The 16,778-nt window shown below is 33.6% G+C and overlaps 2 protein-coding genes across 6 annotated transcripts; one reads left to right on the forward strand and one right to left on the reverse strand.

The window, feature by feature from the left end:
- Window positions 1-2,501: 2,501 nt before the first annotated feature.
- Window positions 2,502-15,194, reverse strand: LOC107002678 (pentatricopeptide repeat-containing protein At2g13420, mitochondrial-like). 5 transcript variants are annotated; one of them, XM_027912491.1, is made up of 5 exons: window positions 13,116-15,194; window positions 10,873-11,002; window positions 10,564-10,633; window positions 7,199-7,281; window positions 2,649-4,829 (listed from the first exon to the last, which is right to left on the reverse strand). In XM_027912491.1, the coding sequence occupies exon 1, from the start codon at window positions 15,151-15,153 to the stop codon at window positions 13,555-13,557; it is 1,599 nt and encodes a 532-aa protein (XP_027768292.1). In that variant the 5' UTR covers window positions 15,154-15,194; the 3' UTR covers window positions 2,649-4,829; window positions 7,199-7,281; window positions 10,564-10,633; window positions 10,873-11,002; window positions 13,116-13,554. The 5 variants fall into 5 exon arrangements, with proteins under 5 accessions (XP_027768295.1, XP_027768292.1, XP_015056294.1 ...); XM_027912494.1 differs by lacking the exon at window positions 13,116-15,194 and having other exon boundaries at window positions 2,502-4,829; window positions 10,564-10,713; window positions 10,873-11,693; XM_015200808.2 differs by lacking the exon at window positions 2,649-4,829 and having other exon boundaries at window positions 6,979-7,281.
- Window positions 7,812-10,096, forward strand: LOC107002679 (classical arabinogalactan protein 9-like). Its single transcript, XM_015200809.2, has 2 exons — window positions 7,812-8,672; window positions 9,789-10,096. The coding sequence occupies exons 1-2, from the start codon at window positions 7,827-7,829 to the stop codon at window positions 9,870-9,872; spliced, it is 930 nt and encodes a 309-aa protein (XP_015056295.2). The 5' UTR covers window positions 7,812-7,826; the 3' UTR covers window positions 9,873-10,096.
- Window positions 15,195-16,778: the final 1,584 nt, after the last annotated feature.

Here is a 16,778-nt window from a genome sequence, read left to right on the forward strand (position 1 = left end):
CATAAACAAATATAAAACTTGACTCATAAGTTTATATTTCATAAGGAAAGAGGCATCATTTTTTATTTTACAAAGATAAACTCTTGTTCATCATGAGGAGATTGTTAGTATTGTGCGCAAGGATTATCTTAAAGAATAAACTAGTTATTATTGTTGTTAACATTTATTTATCAAAGGAACATGGAGATTGTTCTATGATTGTATACGAATTGGAGAAATTTTTATAACTTGTGGAGTTTTTATGTTTATGCGTAAAATAATATAACTTAAGAAATTCAAATTATATCTAAATAAAATGTGAAAATTCAAGTAAAGAATCTGAAAAACACCATTAAAGGATCTAGAGATAAACTGAATTTTGAAGAAGAAGAAGAAAAATCTTATTAAATCAATCACGAGTGTTACACTTGTGCCTTCTTATATACAAATGTTTCATATACAAATTCAGTCACAAAATGCATTTCCTAACTGACTCTAATCCACAACTAACTGATGACAGCTCATTAACTAATTGATTATTCATTTAACCAACTATGTCCAGTACTAACAGAAAATGAGAAAGTTAACACTCCCCCTAAAGCTGAAGGGGGCAATATGTTAAGAACACCTAGTTTGCCTAACAAATGAAGATGTTGAGCCTAACTCAATCCTTTGGTTAATAGATCAGCAACTTGTTGTTGTGTGTGTACATACTCTGTTTGAATTAATCCAGCCTTAACCTTATCTCTAACGAAATGACAATCTATTTCGATGTGCTTGGTTCTTTCATGGAATACAAGATTCGCAGCTAATTGCATAGCAAACTTGCTATCCCTCCATATTTTGATTGGCATTTGAATGGACACATTAGGCTCATTGAACAACCCTATCAACCATGTCACTTTTGCTACTGCTGAAGCCATACTTCTATACTCAGCTTCAGCTGAGCTTCTAGACACTCTCTGTTGTTTCTTGGACTTCCACGACACTAAGGAATCTCCAAAATTTACTATGTAGCCTGTCACTAGACTCCTAGTATTAGGACAAGCAGCCCACTCTAAATCACACCAGCATGTTAATGTCTTGGCTGGCTGAGCCTTCAGCCATATGCCCTGACCAACCGTTCCTTTCAAGTATCTCACTTCTCTGATAGCTGCCTCCCAATGAGATCTTTTTGGATGTTGCATAAACTGATTTAGTGTTTGCACTGCATAACTAATGTCAGGTCTTGTAATGGTAGCATACATTAATTTCCCTACTAATCTTTGATAAGCTGAATGATCTATTAGTACATCATCTCCTTGTAGTCCAGCAGTCTGATCAAATTCTACTGATGTCAGCCTCAAGTTGGTCTCTAATGGTGTGGTTGCTGGTTTTGCACCACTCAATCTTGTATCAGAAATAAGCTCTAATATGTACTTCCTTTGATTCAGAATAACACCTGTTTTGTACCTTAACACCTCAATATCCAAAAAATATTTGATTTCTCCTAAATCTTTGAGTTTAAACTTCTGATGTAATGCTTCTTTTGCTTCTCTAATTAATGACTCATTATCACCAGTAATAAGTAAATCATCAACATAGATCAAGACAACAACCATCCCCTCTGGCTTCTTCAAGGTGAACAATGAATAATCATGAGAACTTTGAATGAAGCCTGCAGATAATAAGGTGTTGTTCAATTTGATATTCCATTGTCTAGATGCTTGCTTGAGTCCAAGGATTTAAGCAATTTACAAACTTTGGTTGACCCCTGAGATCTGAAACCTTCAGACATCTCCATATATACTTCTTCATCCAAATCTCCTTGTAAAAAGGCATTGTACATATCCATTTGGTAAAGAAACCAGCCTTTAGAAACATCAACTGCAATAACACTTCTAACAGTTACCATTTTTACAACTGGTGAAAATGTATCATGATAATCCAATCCTTCTTGCTGACTATATCCCTTGGCTACAAGTCTAGATTTGAACCTTTCTATGTCTCCATCAGCCTTGTGTTTGATTTTGTAAATCCATTTGGAACAAACAGCGTGTTTGCCTAGAGGTAAGTCAACCACCAACCAGGTCTTGTTATCTTCAAGGGCTTTGATTTCCAGCTTCATAGCCTCAATCCATCTGGGATCTTTACTAGCTTGGCCAAATGTCTGAGGCTCTACCAAATCTGAAAACTTTGCTAGGTAACTATGATATTTGGATGACACACGATCATAACTGAGATAGTTTGCTAGAGGATATTTACTATTCTGTCCAACTGCAGGAGCCATGTAATCTTTCATCTGTGTGGTAGGTTTGGTATGTCTAGATGATTTTCTAGTAGAAACTAGAGGTAATGGGTCGGCTGTATCAATAAATGATTCTTGGATTGACATCTCCTCATCATGGACATGCAACATCTCATTAGAAACATCATTCAAAATGGTGGAAACCTGTGTGTCTGCATTTGGACAACCCTCAGCTACTGTACCTTCTGAACTATCAACATCTTCAACGCTATCAGGTAATAAGACAGGAGCAACTACTTGTGAAAGTTATAAAGTGGCAAAAGGAAAGATGTGTTCCTGAAACACAACATCTCTATTGACTAAGAATTTCTTAGTGTGTAAATCCAACAACAAGTAACCCTTCTGAGTTTCTGAGTATCCCATCATGATCACAATTTTTCCCTTTCTAAGAACTTGTTATTTCTAGGAACAATAGAAGCATGACCAAGACAACCTATAACTCTCAAAAGGCTGATATTGGGAGGTTTAGAGAATAATATTTCTTATGGACTTTTATTATGAAGAATTGATGAGGATAGTCTGTTAATCAAATACACAATTGCTTGAACACACACTCCCCAGAATCTAAGAGACATACAAGACTGAAATTTGATGGCCCTAGCTACATTCAAGATGTGTCTATGCTTCCTCTCCACTATACCATTTTGTTGTGGTGTGTGAGGACAGATACTTTGATGAAAAACTCTATTCTATTGTTTGACCTCACTGTCTTGATGGTGTGCCCAAACTGATTCTTTATCAATACAAAGAAATTCTTTATTCTACAATGGTTTCAGACTTAAGCTGTAATTAATGCACCCAAGTATATCTGCTGCAATCATCAACAATTGTAAGAAACTAGTATTTCTTATTAAATGTGGGAACCTTATATGGTCCCCATATATCCATGTCTACAAGTTCAAAGCATTTAGAAGTTTTGGATGCACTGGTAGGAAATGACAATCTAGTTTGCTTAGCTAATGGACAGACTGAACAACTAGTAAGTAAATCAATGTCTTTATTGCTATGTAGTAGGTCTAAACCTTGCAGTGCTTGAATTGAAGGATGACCAAGCCTTCTATGCCACAATTCACAATCCTGCAATGATACCCATGCAGCAATTTTCTGATGTTTTGAGATTCACATTTTCCTTTCATGATAGAATCATTTCTGAATATGTACATGCTCCCTTCTTCCTTACCAATCCCCTTCACCCTGCCACTGTAAAGGTCTTGAAATATACAGAATTTAGGGTAAAAGGAAACAAAACATGATAGTTCCCTGGTTAGTTGTGAGACAGACAACAAGTTGAACTTAAACTCAGATACACACAACACATCTTTAATCACTTCGTTGTTAAGAAAACATGTTTCTCCTATGTGTGATATAAAGGCCTTATCACCTGTAGGTAAATTCACCTTGTCTTGGAGAGAACTAGTTGTGCATTTACTATTTTTCAACAAATGCTCATTTGTTGTAATATGATGAGAAACACTAGAGTCTACTATCCAACAATGAGAGGCAACATTAGTTGAAAAACAATTTGCCATACCTTTCATGTTGACCTGCTTCATGTCCTTATTATCCTTCCCTAACATGTCCATTATTTGTTTGTATTCTCCATCAATAAATGCATGTCCTCTGGCAACAAAAGCATTGTTTACTTCATGATGACTAGAAGAAGCTTCTCCATAATTATCTTTGGATATGTTGTTAGCTTCTCCAGAATGATTGTAGCCATGTCTTCCAGATGAAGGATGCATTGGACTTGACCTTGAATTATTGAAACCAGACTTCTTTCTGTGTTTCCAATCTGCTGGATAGCCAATTAATTTGTAACAATTTTCCTTAGTGTGTCCAGTATACTGACAATATTCACATCTTCTTCCTTTATGATTCTGACCTTCCTGATTATGATTGCTACCTCTGTTAACACTCATAGCTACTGGCTCCGGTACATTATTAACAATGGCTACAGAAGCTGTTTGTTGTTGAAGCTCATCCTCTATAATCATGGCATAAGCTTGATTAATAGAATGAGTAACACCTTTTAGCAAAATTTGTCTCTTAGCATGTTCATACGACTCATTCAAACCACTAAGGAACTGAATTAGTCTAAGCTGATAGGTGATCTGCATATTCTTTGGATTTTGGACATGCACAACTAGGGGAAGGTATTCCCTCCACAAATTCTTTAATTTAGTGTAGTAAGTTGAAACTGAATCACTACCTTGTGAGAGTGTGTTGATTTCCCTGTGCAGCTGGTAAATTCTCATTCGATTGACTTTGTCGAACTTTTCTTTCAAGTCCGCCCAAACTGTATAAGCATTGGTAGCATACACTATTCCACTTAGAAGATCTTCACTGACTGAACTCATCAACCATGACAATACAATTGCATTACATGTTTCCAACTGTTCATGTAATTCATCTCGATACAGAGATCTACTGTAAGCTCCTGTAATAAATCCAATTTTTCTCTTCCCCGTCAATGCAATTCTCATTGATTAACTCCACACTCCGTAATTTTCAGGGCCTGTGAGCTTGATAGGAATCAAAACTGCACTTGAAGCATCTGATGGACCTATATAAAGAGAATCATTTGGATCAATTCGTATTGTCGCCATTGTTGTCTTCTTCATAACTCTATTGTAGTGTAAACACTACTCTGATCTACTTCTACTTTGATTTATTGGATCACAAGTATAACCTGGCTTTGATACCATGTGAAAATTCAAGTAAAGAATCTGAAAAAACACCATTGAAGGATCTAGAGATAAACTAAATTTTGAAGAAGAAGAAGAAGAAAAATCTTATTAAATCAATCACGAGTGTTACACTTGTGCCTTCTTATATACAAATGTTTCAGATACAAATTCAGTCACAAAATGCATTTTCTAACTGACTCTAATCCACAACTAACCGATGACAGCTCATTAACTAACTGATTATTTATTTAACCAACTATGAACAGTAATACCAACTAACAGTAATAACAGAAAATGAGAAAGTTAACATAAAACTTTAAGGGGCTGTTTGGTTACTGATTAGAGTTATGCAGGTATTAGCTATGCAGGGTTTAATTATGCAAATATTAAATATGCAGGGTTTAGTTATGCAGGTACTAATTATGTGAATATTATTTATGTAGATATTATTTAGTTACATAGAGATCACAATACATGAATTATTAACTATTGAATATTAAACTTATTGTAAATTATTAATATATATTATTTAGAAAATAATAATACATGCTAATAAATGTGGAATATATTGAGTAATATATAATGTAAATATTTGATTAGCTTATGTACCGTTAAAAATATACAATAAATTTCTAATATTAAAAAGATTTTTTTTTTTTTGCATAAATCAATCAAAATGGTAAGTATATAAAAAGAATTGAAAATATTCTATATAAAATAAAAAATAAAACAACATATTTTCATTGGAAATAATAAAGTTCCAATTAAAAAAAATAAAAGAAATCAAAAGAAATAAAAATGGTCTTAATATAAAAGATAAATAAAAAAGACAAACCTATATATAGGAAAATAATAAAAACAATTAAATAAATTAATAGGATAAATATATAATTTATCACTTTAATACATGTATAACTAATACCCACATAATTTATTCCACCTTCTATCCTGCATAACTTTATATATAGATTTCCTCATAAATTATGTTGGTATTAATTATGTAGGACTACAAAAAGTCCTGTTGACTTTTCAACCTAATAAAAACATTTACCAAACATTGTAAAACTAATATAATATTTTATACATGAATAAGAAGCCCTCTTATACCGTAAACAAACGGCCCTAATTTCATTTCAATATGATTTTATATCACATATTCAAATGAATACAAACTCTACGAGGATTTACAATTTTGAAAGTGTCACATTAGACTGAGTGCCTGTTTGGCCAAACAATTTGGACGAAAGCATTCTTTCTCGAAAAAAAAACCTTTTTAAAAATTAAGGTGTTTGTCCAAAAAGTAAAATATTTTAAGCAAAAGCATTGAATATCATTTTTGATTTATCTATACATTACATTGATTGAAAATCTTAATTAAATAAAAGTAAAAACTTAAATAAAATATTTTATAACAGATATTTATAGTTTCTCTTTAAAAAATAACCTTAATATTAAACGTTCATTGATACTTATTCTTTTTTATATTCAATACTTAAAAACTTTAAAAACCCCTTACAAATGAATTAAACAAACACGAACTATTTGTTTCTAAAAGTTTTCTCTAAAAGGCTATTATAATAATAATAATTCTTCGAGAAAACAAATCCATTTTTGTAACTAAACGAAGATGCTACTTTCTTTATCTTAATTTACACGACGTCTTTTCATTTTTAAAGAATCATTTTAACTATACACTTTGAAGAAAAATTAAATAGATTAATCTAATATTTTCAAATTAAAAATTTGAATATTTCATAAAGTAAGGTATGATTTTTCTTATGTCAATATAATTAAGAAATATAATTTAAATCTCCAAAAAGCAAAAGACTTCACGTATATTTTTACCCTGTTGAGTGCAAACAACGCAAAACGGGAAGAAAGGTGGTAGAATGTAGTGCTTAATTTAGAATGATTAGCAATGAGAGGTAGAATAACAAATAATGAACTTAATTATGATAACAAATAGAACTATTTAGGTATAATCATAATGCAAACCTCATAATTTAAGCTTTTTAAAAGGTAATGTGACAATTAATAAACTTGTCTGTTGCTCAGGATTGTTATCATGATAAAGTTTTCTTTTTCTTCTGTGTGGAGTGAAAAATGATTTAGATCAACTCAATATTATAAAGTTATATTCATTTTAAAATATTGATCAAAATTTTCGTAATTAGAATTTTGAAAAAGAAAAAGTAGTGCATAAACTGAGAGAGAGTAAAGGGAAGCAAAATGGCTTGAGAATTACGTTGAATGATCGATCTTCCTTTCTTTCGAATCAATACCAACCATTGGGCCACCCATTTCTTGTTCATCATTCATGTTTTCTATCTGCATGAAAATAAGCAAAAGGAAAAACAATTTAATTAGACAAAAATTTTTATCATATTTATTTTAAAAATAATTACAAAAAGAAAAAATTTATTTTCCTTCTCCTCTCGCTCGCCTCTCTCCCCCACTTTACTTCTTTTTTCCTCTCCCCATCGGTTTCTCCTCTCACTCCCCTCTTTCTGCTAAGCAGGAATGACACTTACATACAATTGCTAGATGTATCGGTGCATACACTGATACAAAATTCATGTATTTTTAATATTAGGTACATGTATTTATTCATGGATATACTAAATATTTGATATCAGATACACTAATGAAATTGATATTGGATACTCTGAGATAACATTATAATTGAATATAATGAATGAAAATTAATTTTGAATATACAGATAGATAAACTCAAATATACATTCCAAAATGCAAATACATAGGGAGAAAAAGACAGCCCCAACAAGAGGCATTGGTAAAGTGAAGTGCAATACAAGGCCTAACCTAGCTAGTTGATATCTCTTTAACACCAAAGTAAGATAATAACATACAAAATGTATTTGGTAGTCACAACTCAACACTGTTGCTACAAATTAATCCTAATTGGATTTGCCACCTTTCTACTCTTTCTTTTGCAACCTTCAAATATATACTATACTACTTTTAGAAAATCCCTTATATATTCCCTTCCCAAACCTCTCTTTTCACAAGCAGCAACCAAATATCTTCTTTCACATTCCTTTAGTTTCCTCCTCTGCATTGTCAAAATGATGGGTAGGAATCATGCTGTTCTGTTGGGATTTATTATCTGCATTATCGTAGCTGGAGTTGGAGGTCAAGCACCTCCAACACCTCCTACTAACCAAGCACCCCCTACCCAAGCACCACCTACACAGGCACCCCCTACTAACCAAGCACCCCCTACCCAGACACCCCCTACACAGGCACCCCCAACACCTACTAACCAAGCACCACCTACACAGGCTCCACCAACACCAACTAACCAGGCTCCTCCAACACCTACTACCCAAGCACCACCTACACCCACTACCCAAGCTCCACCTACACCCACTGGTTCTCCTCCTCCAGTTAACACCCAAACACCACCGGCTCAGCCACCACCAACTGCTTCACCACCCCCCACAGTTTCATCCCCACCTCCTGTTGTAACTTCTCCACCACCAGCACCTCCTACTCCTATTGCTTCTCCTCCTCCACCAGTGAACTCTCCACCTCCTCCAGCAGCACCTTCTCCTGCGCCACTTGCATCAACTCCTGCTCCAGCTCCTGCGAAGAAATTGACTTCTCCAGCACCATCTCCTTTAGGATTTAGTCCTCCCGCTCCAGCCCTAGCCCCAAGTCTTGGAGCTTTATCTCCTGCTCCTTCAGCTACTGATCAGGTACATGCATATTTTATTTTCTTTGTTAATCATTTAAAGTTAAAGGTGATTCCATACTTTCAAATCAAATATATAAATCAGTAGTTAGTTAGGATCCCGTACGTTGGATTTACGAACTGATTGGATGCTTTAAATACATTTAGTTTTAGATATATGATCTAGCTCTAATTAAATATGTTTCTAAATTGGACAATTTAGTATAGTGAGTAATTCTTCGTAACAAAAAAATTGATAGGTTATACCTAGATAAAGATGTAGGTATAATCTAATACACAACTAATTATAATACACTTCATCAGTGTAATAAGTTAGTAAATGATTTTTTAAAACTAATTAGTTTGTGTACAGATAGTTTAGTTTTCAGTTTAAAAGGCTTTGGGGATCAGCATGATTGATGCTGTGTTAGCTTTGTCCACATTTTATTGTCAGATTAGTGTTCTGGTGGCAGAAGTAATATATAGGGTGTGTGAGTACTAATAGAATAAACAGCCCACATACACCAACATCCAGTGTGCTACCTTGAATTGATTTAGATCATTTTGTATGTGCCACGATTTATAGTGTCACTGACTGCAGTTATGATTGGTTGATTAAATTCACATTGATACACTATAGATCTGATGTGTTTAACGAAGATCTTGGTCATCGGATTTTGTTTAAGAATCAGTTAGAGAATAATTTGTGTGTGTGAAATTAGACACTGTTTTATATTTCATTTGGTTAACATTTTGTTTTATAAGATTTATATCACAATTCCATTACTACTATTATTTAATATCCTAATTCAACATGAGATAAATTATAACTGGATTCACTTTACAGGGATTAAATACCTCAAGAAGACCAAATAATACTTGACTTTATTTTCATTTACTTCAAAACTAAAGGGTAACATTGTAAAATTTTTATATTATACTCTTAAATTTTCATTTAAAATGCAATGGACCAAACATCCGCAAAAACAAAGAAAAAAATACCACTAATTATATGATTTTCTTTGTTTCCTAAGTTCCTTTACTTTAATAAGCTGGTAATCCTATTTAATTAGTAACCCTTCTTAAAAGCAATTATTTTTATAGTCATTTCTTAATATTTGGAAGCATATTTAATTTGCAGAGCGGAGTAGAGGGCCTGAAATTGTCAACAATGATTGTGAAAAGCTTGGTCTTAGGATGGGGTCTACTCAGCTTTCTAATGTAGAACTCTCTTTCATCCTGCATCAATTGTTTTAGTTTGCCTCTATATGTATGAATTGGTATCTCTTTATTTAGCTTAGGATGATGATGATGATGGCCCATTTCCTTGCCTGTACTTGGATTATATATTCACTTTGATTTTTTTGGAGGATTTGTTAAGGGGAGCTTAATTTTTGTATTTTGACAGGATTGTGTTTTAATTGAAGTTTCTATATATTGTTTTATATACTTGTTCTTCTCCTTTTCCCCACAATATAAATGCACTATCAAACTAGATTCTCAGACGCATTTTTATACTATCTAAGTTATACATATAGTGTAAATAACTTTTTTGTACTATTCTATGATATAACAGATCCATCATGATTTTTACCAAATACCAATATTATGAACATATTATACTATTATTGTAACTATACTTAGCCTATACCTCATAGGCTCATACAATATATCTGCTACTTTTCTATCCAACCCAACAATAGAAAATCATCATGGAAATGATCTTTTGAGGTAATACATTTTCCATTGGAAAACATTAAATAATGATCCAGACAATAATCTTTGTGGAGAATATTTTCCTATACATCAATCGCATGAAGAACAATCACAATAAAATGAGCAGCAAACAAAAAAATTCCTAAAATTTAAAGGAAAGAAGTGATGCATTTAGTAAAGCAATTGGAGAGAACATTAACCTTCAAATTGACTTTTGTGTTCAGCATTGTGAGACTTCTGCAAAGCCAGTTTCATTGTTAATTCATGCATCTGCAAGTGAAGAAAGAAACGGAATTTCTGTATCATCTCACTATTATCACCTTTAAAGCAACCATCATAATTTAACAAACCTGGAAAAAACAAGCTACACAATTAGGTAACCAATGAATAGACAGTCTCTTCCATCTCTAAATTCAGTTTTTGAAAAAAGAATTTCTTTTTGTATCGGTAGTTTTGAACTAAAAGAATTTATATTTTATACTTCACACATCTAGAAAATCATCTAATACCTTTCCTTCATTATGCGTCCTACATTTAGCCATTAGCGTCTTGCCTATTTTGCTTTTGTGGGGTAAAATGGACTGCAACAGTGTTATCTTGCAACTCCTTCGCTTTCTTATCCTTCTCCTCAACCAAATTCTGGCATCAAACCAAGAAAAGATACAAGCAAGGATGCAATCAGAGCCAGCAAGTCAACAATGAAAAGGTCAAACCAATTACACGCGAAAAGCATCCACAAATTTAAGCACCAAACATGCTTAAATTTTGAATGAGCAATGGAAAGGTCATATAAGCATATGCTTTATTCATTGGCAAAAGGATGCATCATCTGAGCTCATATAGAGCAATTCAAAAGATAACCAAGAACAATGTCACCAACAGAACCATGCCCCAGGAAATTAAGAATTCCAGCCAACAGTTAAAGTTTATTGGAACTATAAGCTCCTCTCCTTAAATTTCAGCTTGAAATTAAAACCAATGTCCAGATAATTTACCTTTAGTCTAGTGAACTCTTCATGAACACAAAGATTTATTCAGAAAATCATAGTGCGGCTCTCAGAAGAAAAAAAAGTAAAAAGGAAATAATGAATAAAAACAAGAAAGGTTTTTGTAAGTTGTAACTTCTACATTTCTGGTAAGTTAATGGATAGGCCTTCCCTGAAACTTTGGTCTTAGTATCATCTGTTCTCTCATAACATGAAGATCTATTAGGCCAATACGGCATGTGTGCATGATATGCTTTTGGTAAATTCAACCAGGAATGACTAAAAACTAGGACAGGGGAATAGAAAACAGGAGAGTGGAAATAAGATGCTAATCTTGAGTGTGAGCTTACCTGTCAAAGGAGAGTTGAAAAATACAAGGAAATCATCACCCATTTAAATTTAAATGCACTACCAATATTAACAGCTCCTCTGTTTTTTGATAATTGTGTGATTATGAGGGTGTTGTTGGAAAAATAGTGCAGCTTCACAAATTGATTACATTTAAAAGAAATATGTCCCTTAATAAGTTGTATAGACGCACCGGAACAAATGGCCACTGAGGACCATATCTTTTCGTAAGAATTTAAAATCCAAACTAAGCTAGCAGGATCTACATTAGGGTTAGGCAGAATGATTCAAGCAGATAAGTGGTCCAGCCCACCATTGGCAGTTCGTAAGAGTATTTTATCTTATTAGCTGGTTTGATGTTAGACAAATGCTGCTCTTACCCTCCGGTTTCTATCTCCTCTATTAGTCTGGAGGCAAAACGTGCAACTTGCATCTAAAGTATCAACAAATAGAAACACAGATAAAACCATTCCTATATGATACTCCCAGCAAATTTACAATTTACAACCCTAATGATGTTAGTTCTCTATTTTAATGGAGGGTAGCCAGGTGGGAGAAGAACAGAACTGACTTGATGGTTGACACTTCCGCAATACATATCAAACTACCTGAACATTTTTTCAGATTTCTGCAACATTCAGCATCAATGCTTAACTTCTCCATAAATCATGGAGCAGCAGCAGTAGCCAATGGCATCATAATTGAAGTCTAGCCAAACTCCTAAAATGCTACTCCCATACCAAGCAACACCAAGTGTGATACAAAACAAGCGACATACAACACATAGAGATTACAAACACAAGACTCCTTTTTAAAGGAGAAAAGTGAACAACATTACTAAAACAATTGAATAACGGCAGGGAATAACAAACATTCTCCCCCCCCCCCTTTTTGGATTTCATATTCCAAAGCTTAGTTGGGCGGACTCTTCACTTTTAATGCCGCACCCGTCTCGGATTCTTCAAAAATACACTACTTTTGGCGAATCCGACACGCAACAGTTGGCATTTTTAAAGAGTCCGAGCAACATAGTTCCAGAGCATACAGACAGCAGATTTATGAGTAAGAAAAAGTGTTACTACTACCAGCATAGACCACAACATGAGTTGAGCTCTAAGGTTCCGAACCGCAGACTAGAACATTCAACAGTAGGAACAGTAAGAAGAAATTGACCAGCACATAGTAAGGAGAAAACGATGAATTGGATGTATACAGTTAAAAACGAAGGTGACCAATGATAAGGAGGAAAAACACCCAACACTATGCACTACAAAAAGGATTTAAAAAACAATACACTTAACATTCAGCAACATTCCATTGCCTTCTTACTCATCCTCTCCACAACTGAAGATGAGTAGTGGATTTTTTAATATTTTGTTGACATTACCCCAAAGTTTTACATTTTCTCTCTTCAGTACCTTAAGGATTATAGCCACCGTATTACTTGGTAGAGAACCTTTTGGTCTAGAGTTGAGGGCTTGAGAAATTTTGCTCGTTTGCCCTTAAAGATTTTCCGATGGAAGTCGTGAGAGAAGCCATTGGAGCATCATTTGCTTGAACAACTTCCAATCCTGACTCATTGCACTACTTGGTTGGGAGAATGCTCCTTCTTGAGATTGGTGGTAAGGAGGAAGTGCATGTGTTGTTGGTACATAGGATGCCTTTGGGATGAACAGTGTCTCATTTAATGTGCCTGGCGTCACCCTTACAGCCTGAACTATAGCCTAAGGTTCTTACTTTTGTTCTTGATGTCTGTTACACCATCAATTATAAATAGCTCTCCATTAATCAGAAAATATCAGTTCACACTTTAGCTTGACATCAGATTGTTCAGCGCCCTTTCAGAACTTCATCAGATTACCTTCTATAAGGCTTGAGGTGATAATTTTCAAATTCTGAACCAAAAGTTATTGATTCCTCATCAAGCCTTTTTTTTAACCTTCTCCAAGTTCTCAGCATATTTGATTGTATTAAGCCTCTATAAAGTGTCTCGAAGGTGACCTTCTGTGGCAGAAATCCCTTTTCTATCATTTCCATAAAGAATTCACAGGCTGTTTTCCATTTTTGTTTCTCACAAAATCCATGAATCAACAATGTATATGAATCCAAATCAGGCCCTGCTCCAGAATCCTTCATATCGTCCCAAATATCTCTTGCCATCCCTATTCGACCTAATTTCAGTAACATCCCCAACAAGATGTTGAATGTACTCACGCTAGGTGAGCAGAGGGAGCCCTGCTTCATTTTCCCGTACAACCTCAAAGCACCATCGACATCCTTCCTCCCTTTGAATTCTTTAAAGAAACAATTGTAAGTGGTGGATGTGGGAGTCACCCCATTAGAAACCATTTGCTCGAGTAACAGTTCTGCATCTTCAATCCTACCACAAGTGCAGAGACACTTGATAACTGAGGTATATGTCACAATATTCGGGCATATCCCTTTGCGTTTCATAATCCTTAATTTCTCAAGTGATAACTCAGGCTTATGAGCCCGGCTATAGACATGGAGGAGTATGGAATAGCTGGTTCCATCTGGCTCCACACCTCTTTCAGTCATTTCTTCAAACACCTTCTCTGCTTCCCTGATTACCTTGTCAAATCTGCCATCCGGATGCAAACTCGCTCTCCTACAAATTCCATTCAATAAAACATTGTAACTTACCACGTTTGGATCAATACCCTTATCCATCATCTCCCCAAGAAACCTCCTAGCCATCTCTACATTCTTCACTTTACACCAACCATAAATCAGAATAGTATAAACTTTACAGTTGAGCTCCAATCTCCATTTCTCTTTATTAAAAACTTCAGTAGCCACCTTAGCATATCCATATTTACAAAGAGTATCAAGAAGATAACTAAAATACAATTTCCATACTTCATCTTCACCGTATTGATCAAGAAATACATGCATTTCACTGAAAGTCCGAATAGCTTGGCGGGTAAAGCCAGCAGAGATAAGCCTACGGATCAACACATAAAAAGTAGTGAAATCAGTTTTTACAGATTTCTGGTCCATTTGAATAATAAGCTGCCATGCAACATCAAACTGGCGGACTTTGCATAAAATGTCGATGAGGAGATTGAAAGCAGTGGTGGTGGAGGTGTCGGAATTGGGTTGCGATTGGGAGTAGTGAAAGAAGGAAAGGGCGACTTTAGAACAGTTTTTGAGTCGGATGAGAGTTTGATGAACAAGAAAAGGGGTGAAGGAAATGCCATGGAGCTGAAGAGAAGATTCCATGGCGTGAAATGGATTGTGGTGTTGGAGGAGTAGCTGAGAGATTAAGTCGGCGTCGTTTGAGGGTTCGAATTGCGGAAGTTCCGGCGGCGTTTGCTGGAGTTGTGAAGAGCAGAAGAAGCGGAGAAAACGGACGGGGAGTTTAGGGAAGAAGAGAGAACGGAAATCAAATCGGACAAGCATCTCGATCGTGCACAGGAAGAAGATAGATAGCATAAAACCCTGAAATAGTTCAACAACAGAGTCAAAAATGATCAAGCGGGTTATACAAGTTTCAAAATTGACAAAGATGACAATTTTAACCATACTACTTAAAAATTTGAATTACCGTGAAATCACATAAATTGCCATAGTGAAAAAATATTTATCATCTATGAAAATATAACTTTTATATAAAATTATATTTTCAAGCAGAAAATTTCAAATTTCTAAAATCACAGCAGCAAGAGTTCACCATTGATGATCATTGTAAAGATTCAAATTTTGAATTCATTATTTGAATTTTACGAATTTATTGTTTTGATAAATTATTCCTGCAAATAATTGAAAATGACGTATGGAGTTTCTATCTCAATTTTAACAAGGCTTGGTTAAGTTTATACAATTGATTTTAGAAGAAATATTGGATTAAAACTCGAAAAAGGTAAAGTTAACAAAATTGTGTGGCAATTGCATTAAATTCGTATTAGTTATGTTTAATAATTGTATTAAACTTGTATCAAAATAATATGAGTAACACATTATAACATAGGCACAATACATTTGTAATAAAAAAAATCGCAAACATCGCTCTTTTTCTTTGAGATACAAATCAAAATAATTTATAAGATATATATAGTATATGTTTTTTTATGAATAGTACATTTATAAATATATTGGACACTTCACTTCTTTCTTAGTGATGCCAACAAAAATAATTTAGGTAACACATTAATAATACATTTATAAGACACAAACGACATTTTTAATACGTATTGCAGTCGTCACTCATTTTTTTAGTGATATAACTTAAAATAATTAGAAGACATATAATATAAATTTTATTCATGAACAATACATTTTTAATACATATTGCAAACATTACTCATGTTCGTAGTGATACAAATCAAAATAATTTATAAGACATACATAATTCATGTTTTATTCATGAATAATACAAGTTTAATTCAGTTTTTTCAATCCTTCTTAATTTTCTCTTCTTATTCAACTTTAATTATATAATACACTTTTGATGCAAATTTAATCATTTTGAAGTTTATCGGTTGATTTGTTACTATTGGATTACTTATTTAATTCATTATTGATACAATTTTATTTCACTTTTATAGACCAATATGATCTTTTATTAATTACGTTCTTTATTTATGCTTGATTCTTTCTTCTAATTCAACTTTAATATTTGTGTAATACAAGTTTAATTCATTTTGCAGTTTATTTGTTGATTTGATACAATTAGATTACTTATTTAATTCATTATTGATATATGTTTGATTCACTATATAGGTCATTGACTGGTCAATTAGTGATGTTTTTTTAATCATGCTTAATTATCTCTTATAATTCAACTTTAATATTTGTGTAATACACGTATAGTAAAAGTTTCATTCATTTTGCATGTTATTGATTGATACATTATGTAATACATTTTTAATTCAAGTTTAATTCATTTTATTGTTTATAATATATCTTCATTTGTTACAAAGATGAATTGTATCTTCAAATATTACTTGTCTCTTACGAATACACCTTTAGATTTGAGAAAGTATAGACCATAAAGATATCATCATATCTTCAAATCTCCATTTATTTAAACCTTCATATCTTCATATATACTCAAATCT

The sequence above is a fragment of the Solanum pennellii genome, chromosome 10 (genome assembly GCF_001406875.1).
Source record: "Solanum pennellii chromosome 10, SPENNV200".
Taxonomy (NCBI): domain Eukaryota; kingdom Viridiplantae; phylum Streptophyta; class Magnoliopsida; order Solanales; family Solanaceae; genus Solanum; species Solanum pennellii.

Bases quoted from the DNA above. Each gene is read 5' to 3' on its own strand.
- LOC107002679 (XM_015200809.2), top strand. From the start codon at position 7,827: ATGTATTTGGTAGTCACAACTCAACACTGTTGCTACAAATTAATCCTA. The intron at 8,673-9,788 runs GTACATGCATAT...TTTAATTTGCAG, and splicing joins CTCCTTCAGCTACTGATCAG to AGCGGAGTAGAGGGCCTGAA.
- LOC107002678 (XM_027912491.1), bottom strand. From the start codon at position 15,153: ATGCTATCTATCTTCTTCCTGTGCACGATCGAGATGCTTGTCCGATTT.